Here is a 14,715-nt window from a genome sequence, read left to right on the forward strand (position 1 = left end):
TTATTTGTTGTGTGTATGTATATGAAAGTGAGTATTGTTTTAGAGGCTGCACAAGCAAATTTCGTTGTATGGTTCTACTGCACAATGACAATAAAAGTCTATTCTATTTAAATCAGTTTATTGATAACTGCAACATTCTCATACATTTGATACATCGTTTTAATTCTCATGTCATTCTTGCCCTTAAGTGCTTTTACTGTCTTATTTTAAGGCTGTAATGTAATTTTATTATGTTTTAATATTAACTATTCATTCTCTCGTTATAATTATTCTTTATTGTTTAAATGTTCTCTTATTGCTTATGTTTACAAAGTGTTACTCTGCCCCTGTAAAGCCTTGTGTATGAATTGTGCTTTACAAATAACCTTGCCTTGCCTTAATTCAAAAAAAAATCTCATTCTGCATTCTGTATTTCATTTTATTCCTTTACCCTCCAAGTCGACCATCATGATCTCCTGCTTGTTCTTGATTTTGCTCAGGTTTTTGGCCTTTTCTTCCTCTTCAGCTAGCGCCACGGTCATCTCATTGACTCGATCGTCCAACAGCTTCTTTTCCTAAAAGAGAGAGAGTTACAGGCAGGTTAGTGCTCAGCATCAACATATTCAAATGATCTGAAACCTTTGTATCTCATTACGCAGCGCAGTAAAGGAGACCCTCCATCTCTAATTCAAAACCAACCTTCCCATTTCAACTCACCTTGATGAACTTGGAGTTCTGGTCTTCTAGCAGCAAAATGTCCTCTTCAAATTTCTTCAGTTTGGCCTCAGTCGTCACTTTCTCCAGCTGCAGCTTCTGCCTGGCAGCCTCCTCCTCATCCAACTGTTCTTCCAGGTCCTACACACACACATGCGCACACACACACACACACACACACACACACCAAGTATTTAATCATCGCAGAAAACCATATTTTTTGTATTGCATGAAACAGTAATATCTTGAAATATATTTTCAAGAGTGCAAACATTATTTCATCAAGGATCAACTGACATTGACTCTCAACTCCCCCACACATACTTTATATTTTTGCACATTCTGCACTCAATCCATCCAGCCTCCTTTTATTATATTAAACAGCTATTTTGTATATATTATGTTTCTATATGTGTTGTTTATTTCATATTAATGTTCCATAAGTTAGTTTATGTATGCAGCAAATTCTACGTAAGTGTAACTTACTTTGGCAATAAACCTGATTCAGATTTTCAGTAACCAGTACATCCCTGAGGACAAACCTGGATATGGGACTGCATCTTCTTCTTCTCGTTCTGCATGCCCTGGGTCCTCTCTTCTTCTTCCTCCAGCCGGGACTCCAGGTCATGGAGGATCTCCTCCAGCTCTTGCTTTTTGGAAGCCAGGCGAGCTCTCATCTCCTCCGCCTCTGCAAACAGCTCTGTCTCGGCCTGCAGCTGCTCTGCTAGGATGTTCTTCTCCTCCATTAACTACACATACACAATGTTAAAACCTTTAATTATGTAGCCTTTAAAAAAACTGATACAGTTTGTTATGATTTGGTACCGGCTAGGGCTGCACGATATGAGGAAAATATGCACTATTCGATAAGGTTGTTGATATTACTTGCGATGAATAAACAGATGACATGTACTCAGTTCTGTATTTCTGCTGCTTTCAGTGTTCTGCTAAAATACAATTGCTTGTTGAATTCAAAACAAATGAAAGGAAATTATTTCCAACATTCTTTTATTGAACAAATTGAACATTGAAATGAATATAAAAGGCAGCACTAAAAAGAGAATGACATTTTAAAATGCAGTTTCTACTGATAAAAAAATCTCTGAGTGTCTTTCGCGATATGCCACAGACTTTTGCGATATGAGCGTTGCGCTAGTTCATATTGCGATGACGATAAAAAACCCGATATATTGTGCAGCCTTAGGACCAACGCAGCAGAGTATTGCTGCGGTTGGAACTGACCTGCTGGTGTTTCCTCTCCATCTCCACCAGCTCTCCCTCCACCTTGGTCTGCTTCTCCTTCACCTTGACCAGCTCCTCATCTTTAGCCTGCATCTCCTCCTCCTGCCTGGTCACCTGCAGCAGAGGCTTCACCTGCAGGTACAGATAAACACACAGACACCTTTCAGGTGTTTCTTTCCATTTCCAGGATAAACCTGACATCTGCCGTGATGTTCGCATTCTGTGTGTTGCTGTTCTCAAAAAAACCTTTGTTACAGGGAACAAAAACGACAACCTTCAAGGCTACACGCTGAAAATGGCAAGTTTTGAAGGAAATTTGGATCGTGCAACAAGGCAGGCCTGCTTGGTTCTTTCTAGGGGTGGGTGAATCACCGGAGGCCTCACGATACGATATCATTGCGATGCTTATGTCACGAAACGATATCATCGCGATACTTATGTCACGATACAATATCACGATATTTATGTCACAATACGATATCACGTTACTTATGTCACGATACGATATCATCACGTTACTTATGTCACGATACAATATCACGATATTTATGTCACAATACGATATCATCGCGATACTTATGTCACGATACGATATCATCGCGATACTTATGTCACGATACGATATCATCGCGATACTTATGTCACAATACAATATTATTGCGATTTTAAACATATTGCAATATTCTGCGATATATTGCAATTTATTACCTTTTTTTCCAACTTCAACATTTTCCAAATTTCAAATGATGTCCCCAAAGGAAAACTTTGTCAACATCTGTTTCATCATAAATGATACATTTCTCTGTTTGTTCATATCACTTCAATTTTATTGCTGCAAAATGGGATTGTCAAGCAGACAGACTGACATATATCATAAAAGATCGATACTTGGCGTCTGTGTATCGATACAGTATTGGCACGAAAAATATTACGATACTATGCTGTATTGATTTTTTTCCCCCACCCCTAGTTATTTCCAAGTTTTCTTTTTTGTTTTCTTTCATTTCCTCTCTAACTGGGACGTTTTGGGAATGATTGGTGGGATTGCTGTGGAGGAAGTACACAAGGAGATACACTGGTAAGAGCCAATGAGGTTTAACCATGTATCAGCTAATTTAAATAGCTCACGTTACTGTATTGTGTGAACAGTTAACTTCAGTTAATATTGTTGTGTTGCACCAAAACAAGTTCCTCCCCAAGACTATTTTGCAGAGCCACAGTCGCTGCGTCCGGAGCTTAGAGCCGCCCAAGACGATTGTGATTGGTTTAAAGAAATGCAAACAACCCAAAAGGTTTTTGCCTCCTATCCCAGAATGCCTCTGTGGTGTAGCCAGACCTTACTCCACAGCGCTGTGGAGATAGGTCTGGCAATAGACTAGTGGGACATTAATAATTCAAACCCAAATGGGGTCTGTTCAATTTACACATCTACATACACACAAGCACACACCTTGGTGAAGAGTCTCCACCACTGCCAGTGACGCAGCTTTAAGTAGGCAGCGCAGTTCCTCTGGAGAACCTTCAGAGCACTGAGCTGCTGCTGCTTCTTAGCAAACGCCCTAAAGGGAACAAAAACTGAGTGAGACAACTGTAAAATCTACATTTTTTGTGATCAGCTATTTAGAAATTACTTCATTTCAGTTGGGGGGGTAGATCTCTGAGTAGATCTCAAATGCAGACAGCAGCGGTAGAGCAACCTTACTTGCGTGCCAGATATCCCCGACAGACTGCCTGGAAGTAAATGATGATGTCAGTGATCTTCAGGTCCCTCTCTTCCTCTAAGTGGGCCAGGACTCCAGCCCTGAAGAAGATCTTACTCTGGCCGATACGGAACAGGTTTCCGTCCAGCTCCAGGGCTTTAATCTATCGGAGACAGAGAGAGACACTGAAAGGAAGGAAGGTCTACCTGAGGTATACTGCTTGGTGTAATTCGAGTACATCATTTGTTACTAAAAGGGAGTTATTCTTTCAAAATTGGCAATTGCCTGATCATAAAAATGACACCTTTGTTTAAAAAATAAGCCTTGTGACCTGTAAGGCAGCAGTGGAGATCATTTCATTAGTCCTAAACTAGCTTCTTACCATTCTCTCACAGGCCTGCTTGCCGTCCATGAAGCCCTTGGGAATGGCGTTAGGAGTGAGGATCTCATATCTGGACACAGAGCAGACAGAACATCAAAGACTAGGATGACACCATCTATCTTTTATTTACTGGGTGCAAAAGTACACTGAAAGCAAGCTAAGTTTAGTTATATAGCACCTTTCACAGACACCAGTCACAAAGTGCTTTACAGTCAAAAAAATAAAATCTAATGAAATCTAATACGGTCAAGTAAATAAAGCTAAGTAAAACAAAATTCGAGATAAAAATATACTGGTATTTACATATAAGCCATACATCCATACACCAGAATTGTCAAATCTTTCATTTATAATTGCCAAATTAATACGACCCCAAATTACAGACATGGCAGATCTGCGTGGGATAAGGAGAACAGACGACCTCCGCAATTATTACAAATTACTAGAGGTACCCAGGTAATACTAGTCCTGTGCGAATAGGGCTTTTGAAACACTTTTATACCCCATATCTGTGGTATTTATCTATTTATGACAATTCTGTTTATGCACTTATGGCAATAATGCACTTTTATTTGTTTTATATCATACTAGTTAGAGTTGACATTACAACAGTACCTCTGTCTGAACTCTTGGAAGACGATGCGGTTGGGGAAGCCCTGTCTGCAGATACGGATCCCCTCCAGCACGCCGTTACACCTCAGCTGGTCCAGAACCAGGTGGGGGTCCAGTTTACCAGCCTGGGGCCATGAGGGAGAAGAAAAAGAGATGAAGAAGAGGAACATTTTGGTGTTTGAGTAAAGGTTCTGGAAAAGTGCTCAGAAGTTCAAACAAATCATGAAGGGAACACAAAAGTTCAAAAAATAAGAAAGGTCCAAGGCCCTCTTCTTGCAAACAGTTAAAAAGCCTTTATTTAGATGGCTATTTCATATTGAAAGGGTGTGTCACCTGAAGAAGGAGAAGAAGTTTGTGCCGCTTGGGTTGTTGCCCAGCTCTATTTTTTATTTTATATGTGTGCGTGTGTGTGTGTGTGTGTGTGTGTATATATATATATATACACATATATATATATATATATATATATATATATATATATATATATATATATATATACACAGAATATATATGTGTAAGTGCGTATGTATTTTTATTTTCCTGTTTATCTGATTTCAAGGGTTTCAATTTGTGTCTCAACTTGTTTCTACTTGAATCGTGTTGTATTTCCACTATATCTATGTATATATGTAATGTATATATGTGTTTTATGCTTGTATACATATATTTTCGTCTTTGTGAAGCCCTTTGGTGCAAACTTTTAAAGCTTTTAATGTGCTATATACATGAAATAAACTTAAACTTGTGCTATGTAAAACGTACTAACAATTTCAATATGATATAGCCATCTAAATAAAGGCTTTTTAACTTTTTACAAGAAGAGGGCCTTGGACCTTTCTTCTTTTTTGAGGCTGCAGTTAAATTTGGGTTTTAAGTCACAAACACTGTAGTGTGTCTGTCCTAAAAAAAGCCACCCCTGGGATATATTGCTGTTTACAGTAGATGATTGTGATCCAATCCCACAGAATTTATAAGTGTGCGGATAGTAAAGTTCTCAGTCTAGCTTGTGCTGAGGGTAACTGTGACAGTTGTGCAACTCACCCTTTTCTCATGATTGGGGATGATGCAGCGGACAAAGTTGGGGTTGGTGTTCCTTAACGTGGCCATCAGCTTGGATAACTGCTCCTTGTACAGCTGTCCCACGGTGCGGAACATGCCCTTCTTGGTCTTGTAGGCGGCACCAAACGCCGTCTCATTCATGCCTGCAACCTGGTCCAGACCCACGATTCTGTCGACTGGTGATGAAACATGAGATGAGGAGAAACGGACCGATAACTGCATTGATTCAGGGATACACAGGTGACTGATGCCACTTTTGTGATTTGTTTTACTGAGAAATGTGTCGAGTACATTAAAGCAAAATGCTGTGCGGTGTACATGATTGCAGAAAAGAGAAAAGCCAGTAACTTGGATTTAAATCCAATGTGGGTAATATTCAGGAAATCTTGCCAATAAAGGTTGATGTATTCAACTGAGCAGGATTTGCTCTTTTCTAATGTTGTGATAAAGCATGAAGACAGACAATGGTGTCACAGCAGCTGTGGCCAGAAACCAACAGCTGGTTTGATATGAAAATAACAGAAGCTAGTTCCTCTCAGCTAGCCTGCTGCTTAACAATCTGTCAGTCTAATAGGATACAGAAAAAAACTCTTAATTGTGACATACGTTACAATATAATAAAAAAGCAGGGAGGTTATCTGGCTATTATATATCAACTGGAACTGGATTAGTGTAGTGCAGTTGATCATGCTGGAATATTTACTGATGTTATAAAACCACATACTTATCCTTTTGTCATCATATCACGATTTAATCCACACATCCTAGAAAATGTTAATGTTGTGTACGTCAGTGACGTAACAAGCATAAAAAAATACATGTTGTTTAAATGTCTCTTTAACTAGACGACCTGTGCTCAAATCAAGGACACAATTCCATTAAAATGTTAACTTTTAAACCTAACACTGCATGACAGTTCAGCGGCAACACATCTCTCAGCTTACTTGTGTATCCCATCTTCTTTTAATAAAAAAAGATCAATAAGTTTGATCAGATATCTGGCATGCAGGTTCCTCTGATATTCCATTCTTGTAGTACATCATATCACATCCCAGCAAGTAAACAATAACTTTACTTTTTTTCAAAGATTCTTTTTTGGGGGCTTTTCTCTTTATTCGATAGTGACAGTGGATAGACAGGAAAGGGGGGAGAGAGGGGAGATGACACGGATTCGGGGGGTGGTGCAAAGGACTCAGCCTACATGGGGCGCACGCTCTACTGGGTGAGCTAGAGGTCGCCCCAGTAAACAAGAACTTAAATTAATTCTGGATCAAAAGTTTCAAAATCCATCTCACCAAGCAAATGTGTAATTAAAAAAATACCTGTCTCTGAATTTCAGCCTTTTGTTAATTTATTTGTATGATTACAAAAAGAAATTCCTTGCCTGGCTTATCATTCAAGCAATAGTTGTTGGATTATTAGGAGCGGCAGTAAGCCACCAGCACTCACAGAAGAATGAAATGTTTTAATATCAGAGGTTATTACAGCCATGCAAAGCCAGAGGGAAGTTTTTTTTAAGAGGGGTGCACAGTGCAGCCAGGACAGGACAGGGAACCAATGCTCCCTACAGTGAGGAGAGGATGAGGAGAAGCCAGTGGTACACGGAGGTTAAGTGTTCCTATGATTCACCTGGAGCTTCATCGAGCCCTGACACATTGTCATAGAAAGAGGCTCTCTGAAACGTCTGAATGTCTACAGCAACAGAGACACGGACAGAGAAAGAAGACAGGAGAGTGAGAGAGAGAAAAGTGGGCATGCAAACCCATGCACACATCTTACACACACACACACACACACACACACACACACACACACACACACACACACACACACACACACACACACACACACACACACATACAACCTTTTGCACCTTCAAGCATTGATTAGCAGTTAATGCACTGTAATGATACAGTACATGCATATTATCAAAGCCTTAATATTATTTAAAGCCAGTGTTGGGTTATCATAGCCGAACATTAATCAGGAGAAAGATTTGTTCAGAAAGTGTTATACTGTATAAACATTTTGCTTTCTATTTCACCTGTCTGTGGCTCCATAAACAAATCAAAAGTCAAAATAAAATTAAGATTATAAAGGCTATCTGACTGTAATATTGACAGTGTATAGTCCTTCCAGAAAAATGCGGAGTTTTTTTGTGATTGTTGCAGTCAAAAATCATTGAAAATCCTTGATTATGCGGCATATTTTCTTAAAAAATGCGATGGAATATGCGGGATTGTTACGACCCCACCTCTGCAGTGCAGGGGAGGTTCCTCCTACAGGCAGAGGGTCGTTAGTGATTGGAGCCACCTGGGCTCAGGGTATTTAAGCTGAATGAAACTCAGACAGGAAGTGTGAGAGAATGTATTTCTCTTTTTTTTCATTTAATTGGAGGTTCAGTTGTTTCTAACATGCTTTGAAAAGTCTATAGCCATGCTAACGGCTCTGCTGACATTTGTTAATTGGAACTGAACACGAAGTACAGCTGAGGCCGATGGGAATGTCAGTAATTTTGTGGATATTTGGTCATAAACCAAAGTATTGGACAAATTAACATTTAGTTCTGATGATGATGGTGTCTATGTTTACTGTATGTGTATGTATGTATATTTGTGAGGCCCTGTAAAGACTGTGAAAACAAATTTCCCCAGTGGACAATAAAGACAGACAGACTGACTATCTATCTATCTATCTATTTATCTATCTATGATGAAATGTTAAGAATCACCAAAATTAATACATTTCATCCTGAGGGGAACACTCATATCTGAACAAACTGCTGCTGCTGCAGAATAGCCAAAAACCCAAAATAAAAGACCAAAAAGCTTTCCTTTTTTGTTCCTCATTTGTTCACTTTAGGTATGGTGGGTAACATCCTTCTGGACTCATAAGAATAAATGCAGGTTTATTCAGAATTCATGCCGCAGAGTAAATTGTACATCCATATACTTTTGTACAATTAAAAGCTCAATGAGCTCCCAAACACCAAGACAATTCTTTCAGAGTCTCACCGTCTTTCCAGAGCTCAGCCACAAACTTGTCAGTCGACTGGTGCAGCAGCGTGGCCACGTTGTCATTCAGGGGATCCATGTTCTTCATGAGCCATTCATCAGCTTTATAGTCCACCTAAACAAACACAGGGATTGTTACTTTAGGGGTTGGACAACTAAATGTTCTACTGCGTCTCCATCAACAATCTCAAACACTCCTTTTTTGGGGGAGCATTTCAGGCCTTTATTTTTATAGGACAGCTGAAGACATGAAAGGGGAGAGAGAGGGGGAATGATAATGCAGCTAAGGTCCACAGGGCGGAGTCGAACCTGAGGCTGCTGCGTCGAGGAGTAAACCTTTATAAATGGGCACCTGCTCTACCAGGTGAGCTACCCAGGCGCCAAATAAATTGTTTTTTTATCGTAACTCAAAGAGCTACACACACCACAAACCTCCTCACATAACCTCCGCTCCGGAAACAAAGTCCTTCTTCGCCCCCCACAGGATCAAGCTCCGCACCATGGGCGACCGGGCTTTCTGCTCAGCCGCTCCTGGCCTGTGGAATTCCCTCCCAGACCACCTGAGGGCTCCCCAAACCACTGACTCTTTCAATAAGGGCCTGAAAACCTTTCTCGTGAATCTTTATTTGCGTTATTGTTTATCTTTATTTCTTTGATTGAATCTCTGTTTTTACCCTGATTTTAATCTCCTGTAGCACTTTGGGATTGATTTGTCAATGAAAAGTGCAGTATAAAATGTATTATTATTAATAATATTATTATTATTATTATCCTCATCGTGATATCAACTTGCACAATAAGCACATTGCAAAAGACACTCAAGGATTTTTTTTTTATTAGTTGAAAGAGATCAGTAGAAAACTGCCCCTTAAAATGTAACTACCATTATTCTTTTTTTTTTAATGGTGCGTTTTGTGTTTAGTTTAATGTTTAACAAAATCATTTTGGAAAAAGAATTCCTTTCAGTTTTGAATTCAACAAGCAATTTGTTGTATTTTAGCAGCAGACCAGAACGGAGTACATTTTAATATCTGTTCATTTATTGCAAGTAATGTTGTTACCGCGATATTCAACCACGTTAACACGTATCGCATATTTTCCTCATATCGTGCAGGCCTAACATGTTCTTCATGAGCCATTCATCAGCTTCATAGTGCACCTAAATAAGTCTCTGCAGTGAGCTGCACTTTAAACCCAAACAGGCTGCGGTGTAATGAACTGTATATACCAACAATGACCGGACACACAAGATTTGGCATCCTGACAGCAAAATAAAAACTAATTTATCAAATCAGATTTCATTCATATGTCATCCAATCCATTTCCTTTCATTACTGTAAAAATACACTTCCAGAGGACTGGCTTTCAGTCTGTGATTAATGGCTGCTGCTCTGTTGCTTCACCTTTCTGCTGCCGTATGTCTTAGGTGACAGCTAGATCTGGCTCTAACAGTGTTTAGGAATACCACAGGCAGCACCAGATGTGCTGTATGTGCTACGTAGAACAATAGATACAACGAGTGGTAAAAGGTTCACAAAAGCAGTGATACACAATGCTGACATAACGAGAATCACTGTTGGGTTATACCTCAACTTGTATTACATATATTACAAACCACTTTTCCTTCAAGTCCTTCATTCAGTCGGCTATCAGACTTTTAAACCCCAGATAATTGTTTCTTGGAATAAACGTCTTATTTTACTATTCTGAGGTTTGCATGTTTATTGGTGTTTTAAGCCCCCAACGTCTCCTTCCAGGCAGCGCTGCCTGCAAGGCACTAGAATTAGGCAATGGTTATGGTTATGGCTATGGTTAGGGTTAAGGTTAAGGTTACACTAGTTGCAGTCTTCTCCTGAACAGAGGCGGCGCTAATGAGGAAAGTCTCCCGAATTTGCTATTTCTACGGACTAGAAGAAGAAGAAAAAGGTAAACAACGGCAGAACTGGAAGCAGCATTGACGTCAATGCTTCGATTTGATTCAATGACCTACTTCGTCGGATCAAACCTTTCATTCCCCATAAAATAACTCATCTTCTGCTTCCTGTTTCCGCTTTGTCATGTGCCGCTAAATAAAATAGAGTGGTGCGTGCCCTCTGGATGCGCACTCAAAATCCTGGCGCGCCAGCGAGATCTACGTCCTTTTGATATCACATTGGCGCGCAAGCTCGGATGCAGTGACTGAAAAACGGCCTTTAGGGTTAGGGCTGAGGTTAGATGCCTTGAAGTCAACGGTTGGAACGCTCCCTGGAAGGAGACGTTGGGGGCTTAAAACACCATCGAGCGGTTTGCATTGCTTGTGTACCATTTGTCTGGGAACCTTATTTATTTGTGTATTTATTTATTTCATCATTGTTCTTAACTTGAACTGAACTGTGTATACTCATTGCCTGGCCCTTGGGTGTTGTCTCTGACATACTGCTGTCTGCTGTTTATGTGTTTATGTGTAACTGTTGTTTTGTTCAAATGAATTGCCCTTTGGGATGAATAAAGTTGTTTGAACTTGAACTATTATGTGACCGACAGCACAGTCACATCTTACTGGACCATAACGTGTTGATGGGATTAGTCTCTGTAACATGATGATGACTTTAACTTGGATGTGTTTTTCAAACGCTAACGTACTATGAAGACTGGACTGGAGCAGGACATAAGAAGTAATTGACATGGTGGGCGACCTGAGAGGAGGAATGTAAGATCTTCATATGGGTTTTATTAGAATCCTGGAAAAGCAAACTCTAAATGTTTGCACTTATCTTCCTTTCCAGTATCACTCTGTCATGCAGGGTTTATTTGATGAGGTTCGAATTTAATGCTGGCTCCAGAATCGAACACTGGATGCTTGATTTCGGGCGGAATCTAAGATCTACACATGTTTGTCATGGCAAAGCTCAGGTCCAGGACTGATGTCTGGACACGACTGACCGATGCTCTTCACTGTGTACATATTCACAGGAAAAAAGAGAAAGGTAAACCTAATTAAACTACCCCTCTTGGGATGATATCAGCTTTTATGAGGCGACAGACGAGAGTCCTCTCTGGAATGTTATGGAGTATCGTTTTCTCTTTGCAGATGGCAGACCACCATAAAAAGGTGAAAGTTGAAATCCTTCCATCATGTAACCACCAGGCACCAAAGACTCAATCGCACACCAATGTGAACCAGATGTGGTGTCCTACAGCAGCAGCAGGACGACAACTGGGCTTTGTTTTCATGCAATGACCTGATTAACTGCACCTTCAGGGGAGTTAAGTCTGTGCCTCCGAGAAAGGCTTCCAAACTTCCAGAGCTCTTTTCTAAGAGTGAAGCGTACTAAGGTAGGGTTGGGTATTGTTTTTTTATTTTTTCCGATATCGGTGCTAAAACGATACTTTTAGAACGCTGCTGGTGCCTGAACTTATACTTAAAAAAAAGGGAATTAAAAAAAGGCTTGTTAATCGCTAAGGCCATATGGTCAAATTTAAATAATTTATTTAAAATGTAATAATAATTACTTATTTTAACAGTCAATTGCTGTTAAACAACAAAAAAACACCAGATGACATAATGGTATTTAACAAAAGATGGGCACTTGAATGCACCATGAGCTTACAAGGTGGATTAAATGCACCATTAAGTCACGGCTGTGTTGTTTCTCCAACAACTCCGGCAGTGTCCAAGGTGCCTCGCAAAGAGCAGCTAGTCTCCTCTGTGTCCTTAGCTGCATCTGTTGTACGTCCCGGTGTTGGACTCCTTTCCAGTGAAATACAGGGGGGTCCTCAGAGTCACTCAATGGGGGCCTCCAAATTATTGTTAATTTTTGAAAGTTTTTTTCAAAAATTAAAAAGTCTTAACATGATTCCAACATATTATTAGCAAAAATAAATCCCCACTGATGGTAGGCTTACCGGCCTATAGGTAATGTAGTCACTAAGGTAGCCATCCTCCGATACAGTTCATCCTAAAGGATTGACTGTTTCACATTTGTGTTTAACATAAAACATGATTTATAAAACCATGCCAACAATTATTAGGCTATTTGAAGATCTATGCAAAAAGGTATCTATAAATGCTTTATGCTGCCCAAAAAGTTATTGTAGGACCAGATTAATATGCAACTTCATTTTATACAATATATGTAGTAGTGTTGAAGACCCCTGCTTTAGATGTTTAGCTTTCTGCATTTTAACCGTGTTTAAGCCAGCTACTAGCTAAAGGTAGGCTAACGTTACCTGCTGCTAAGTGTAGTGTTAACTAGAGTCATGTGCAGCGATGCCTCTGTTGCCTGTAACGTCCGTTTTGAAACACCAAAGTGCAGCGCAGGCATTTAAGTGTCACCGAAATGAGGCACCGATCTGCGTTGTCATTCGTTCCGGTAGATACCGGTGGTACCCAACCCTATACTTTGGTAGTAGGTCCAACCAGCTACCATTCCCAGCAGAGCAGTCAGAATGTCTTTATGGGCCTGAAATACAGTACATACCTTTCCTGCGTAGTGAATGATGCAGAAGTCGGCTTTGTCCTTGAGCTGACGCGGCTTCTGGAACTTGGTGTGGGTGCCCTGCTCCTGGAGCACCTTGTCTATAAAGGTCTTGTCGGTGGCCTTGGGAAACCAGCACTCCTCATCCAGCAGAGCGAGGATACCAGGGGGGTTGGTCTGAGAAGACAGAATTCGTTTGAACACACGTATTCATAGGCATATGAATAAAGTCACACACATAGATGGAGAACACTGACCGGCCGCTCGATGAGGTCGATGCAGGGCTGCAGGTCCAGGCCGAAGTCGATGAAGCTCCACTCGATGCCCTCCCTCTGGTACTCCTCCTGCTCCAGGATGAACATGGTGTGGTTGAAGAGCTGCTGCAGCTTCTCATTGGTGTAGTTGATACACAGCTGCTCGAATGAGTTCAGCTGAAAGGGAGCGTAAAGCAGAAGTTCGTTCTAGCTATGGTGACATGTTTTCTTTCTGATCATTGTGTAAAGGTGATTGTTTTTCTTTAGATGACTTTGATTAAACCAATAAAACACTTCACATGATCAGACAACCTGGATCTTTGGATTAAGCTTAATCCACATGTAAAGGAACAAAATGTCAAGAAGGTAGTTTGTGTTTTGTGGAAATGAGTTTGTTAGTAAAGCACCACAATCAGCACCTCAAAGATCTCAAAGCCAGCGATATCCAGGATGCCGATGAAAGATGCACCCTGGCGTTTGGTCCTGTCCAGGGCCTTGTTGATGCGGTGGACCAGCCAACGGAACAGCCGCTCATATGTTGCCTTGGCCAGGGCTTCAACAGCAAAGTCAGCCTGGGTGAAAAAAAAAACAGGGTGATCTAATTAATTAATCAAATTAATCCAATATAATATATATATATACACAGTATATATCTCCGATAGCGCAGATATAGACTAGAATTAAACTTTAAACAAACGTTTGATGTTTTTTCACTTATTCACAGCTAAAAAATGGATAAAAATGGAATGCAAACATCCTCATTGATAGAGTTAGATGGCACCTTACCTGTTCTTTGGTCTGTGCCTTCTGTACGTAGTCCCGCCCCACTTTGATCCTCGGGGTGAGGATGGCTCTGGTGAACTCCATTACGTTCATTCCAAGCAGGTGGCAGAGCTTCTGCGCCACTGGGAGTAAAAAGTGAGGAAGCATGTAACATATTGCTTGGTATTTCAGATTTTATAAAAAAAATTTATAAATATTTGTGTTTTTTATTATCTTCAGAATCTGATTTAAGTTTGGTGCTCAAATAAACAATCACACAATCAAACACGGCTTATCAATCCAGGATATATGACCTAAATTCTGCATTTCCTGTCTGAGTTGAGACCGCAAAAATGGGTCAGGGGCTTTGTTTAAGTGAGTTCTCATGGGTCTGGTCTGACCCCAAGACAGCAGATTTAATACAACTAACTATTTTATATATTAATTCAAGGTATGTGACTAGAGTATAGTCCAGACTGCAGGAACACGTGATGGTGTTGACATGATCCAAACATTACAAGCAATCCAATATAAAGAGAC

At 40.3% G+C, this 14,715-nt stretch overlaps 1 protein-coding gene across 5 annotated transcripts in view; it reads right to left on the reverse strand.

Annotated features, from left to right (window-relative positions):
• The window catches only part of LOC120574358 (myosin-10), an 87,827-nt gene that overhangs the window by 19,137 nt on the left and 53,975 nt on the right, over window positions 1–14,715 (reverse strand). For 3 of the 5 annotated variants that reach the window (XM_039824650.1, XM_039824648.1, XM_039824647.1), the window contains 15 exons: window positions 14,200–14,318; window positions 13,833–13,985; window positions 13,417–13,590; window positions 13,163–13,336; window positions 8,703–8,817; window positions 7,318–7,380; window positions 5,671–5,864; window positions 4,633–4,754; window positions 4,018–4,087; window positions 3,638–3,798; window positions 3,386–3,494; window positions 1,936–2,067; window positions 1,236–1,442; window positions 697–834; window positions 431–554 (listed from right to left, as the gene is read on the reverse strand). In XM_039824650.1, the coding sequence (XP_039680584.1) occupies window positions 431–554; window positions 697–834; window positions 1,236–1,442; window positions 1,936–2,067; window positions 3,386–3,494; window positions 3,638–3,798; window positions 4,018–4,087; window positions 4,633–4,754; window positions 5,671–5,864; window positions 7,318–7,380; window positions 8,703–8,817; window positions 13,163–13,336; window positions 13,417–13,590; window positions 13,833–13,985; window positions 14,200–14,318 (2,055 nt within the window). The remainder of the gene's footprint in view (window positions 1–430; window positions 555–696; window positions 835–1,235; window positions 1,443–1,935; window positions 2,068–3,385; window positions 3,495–3,637; window positions 3,799–4,017; window positions 4,088–4,632; window positions 4,755–5,670; window positions 5,865–7,317; window positions 7,381–8,702; window positions 8,818–13,162; window positions 13,337–13,416; window positions 13,591–13,832; window positions 13,986–14,199; window positions 14,319–14,715) is intronic. The other 2 variants (XM_039824652.1, XM_039824651.1) reach the window with 1 other exon arrangement.

This window comes from Perca fluviatilis, chromosome 15 (genome assembly GCF_010015445.1).
Source record: "Perca fluviatilis chromosome 15, GENO_Pfluv_1.0, whole genome shotgun sequence".
Taxonomy (NCBI): domain Eukaryota; kingdom Metazoa; phylum Chordata; class Actinopteri; order Perciformes; family Percidae; genus Perca; species Perca fluviatilis.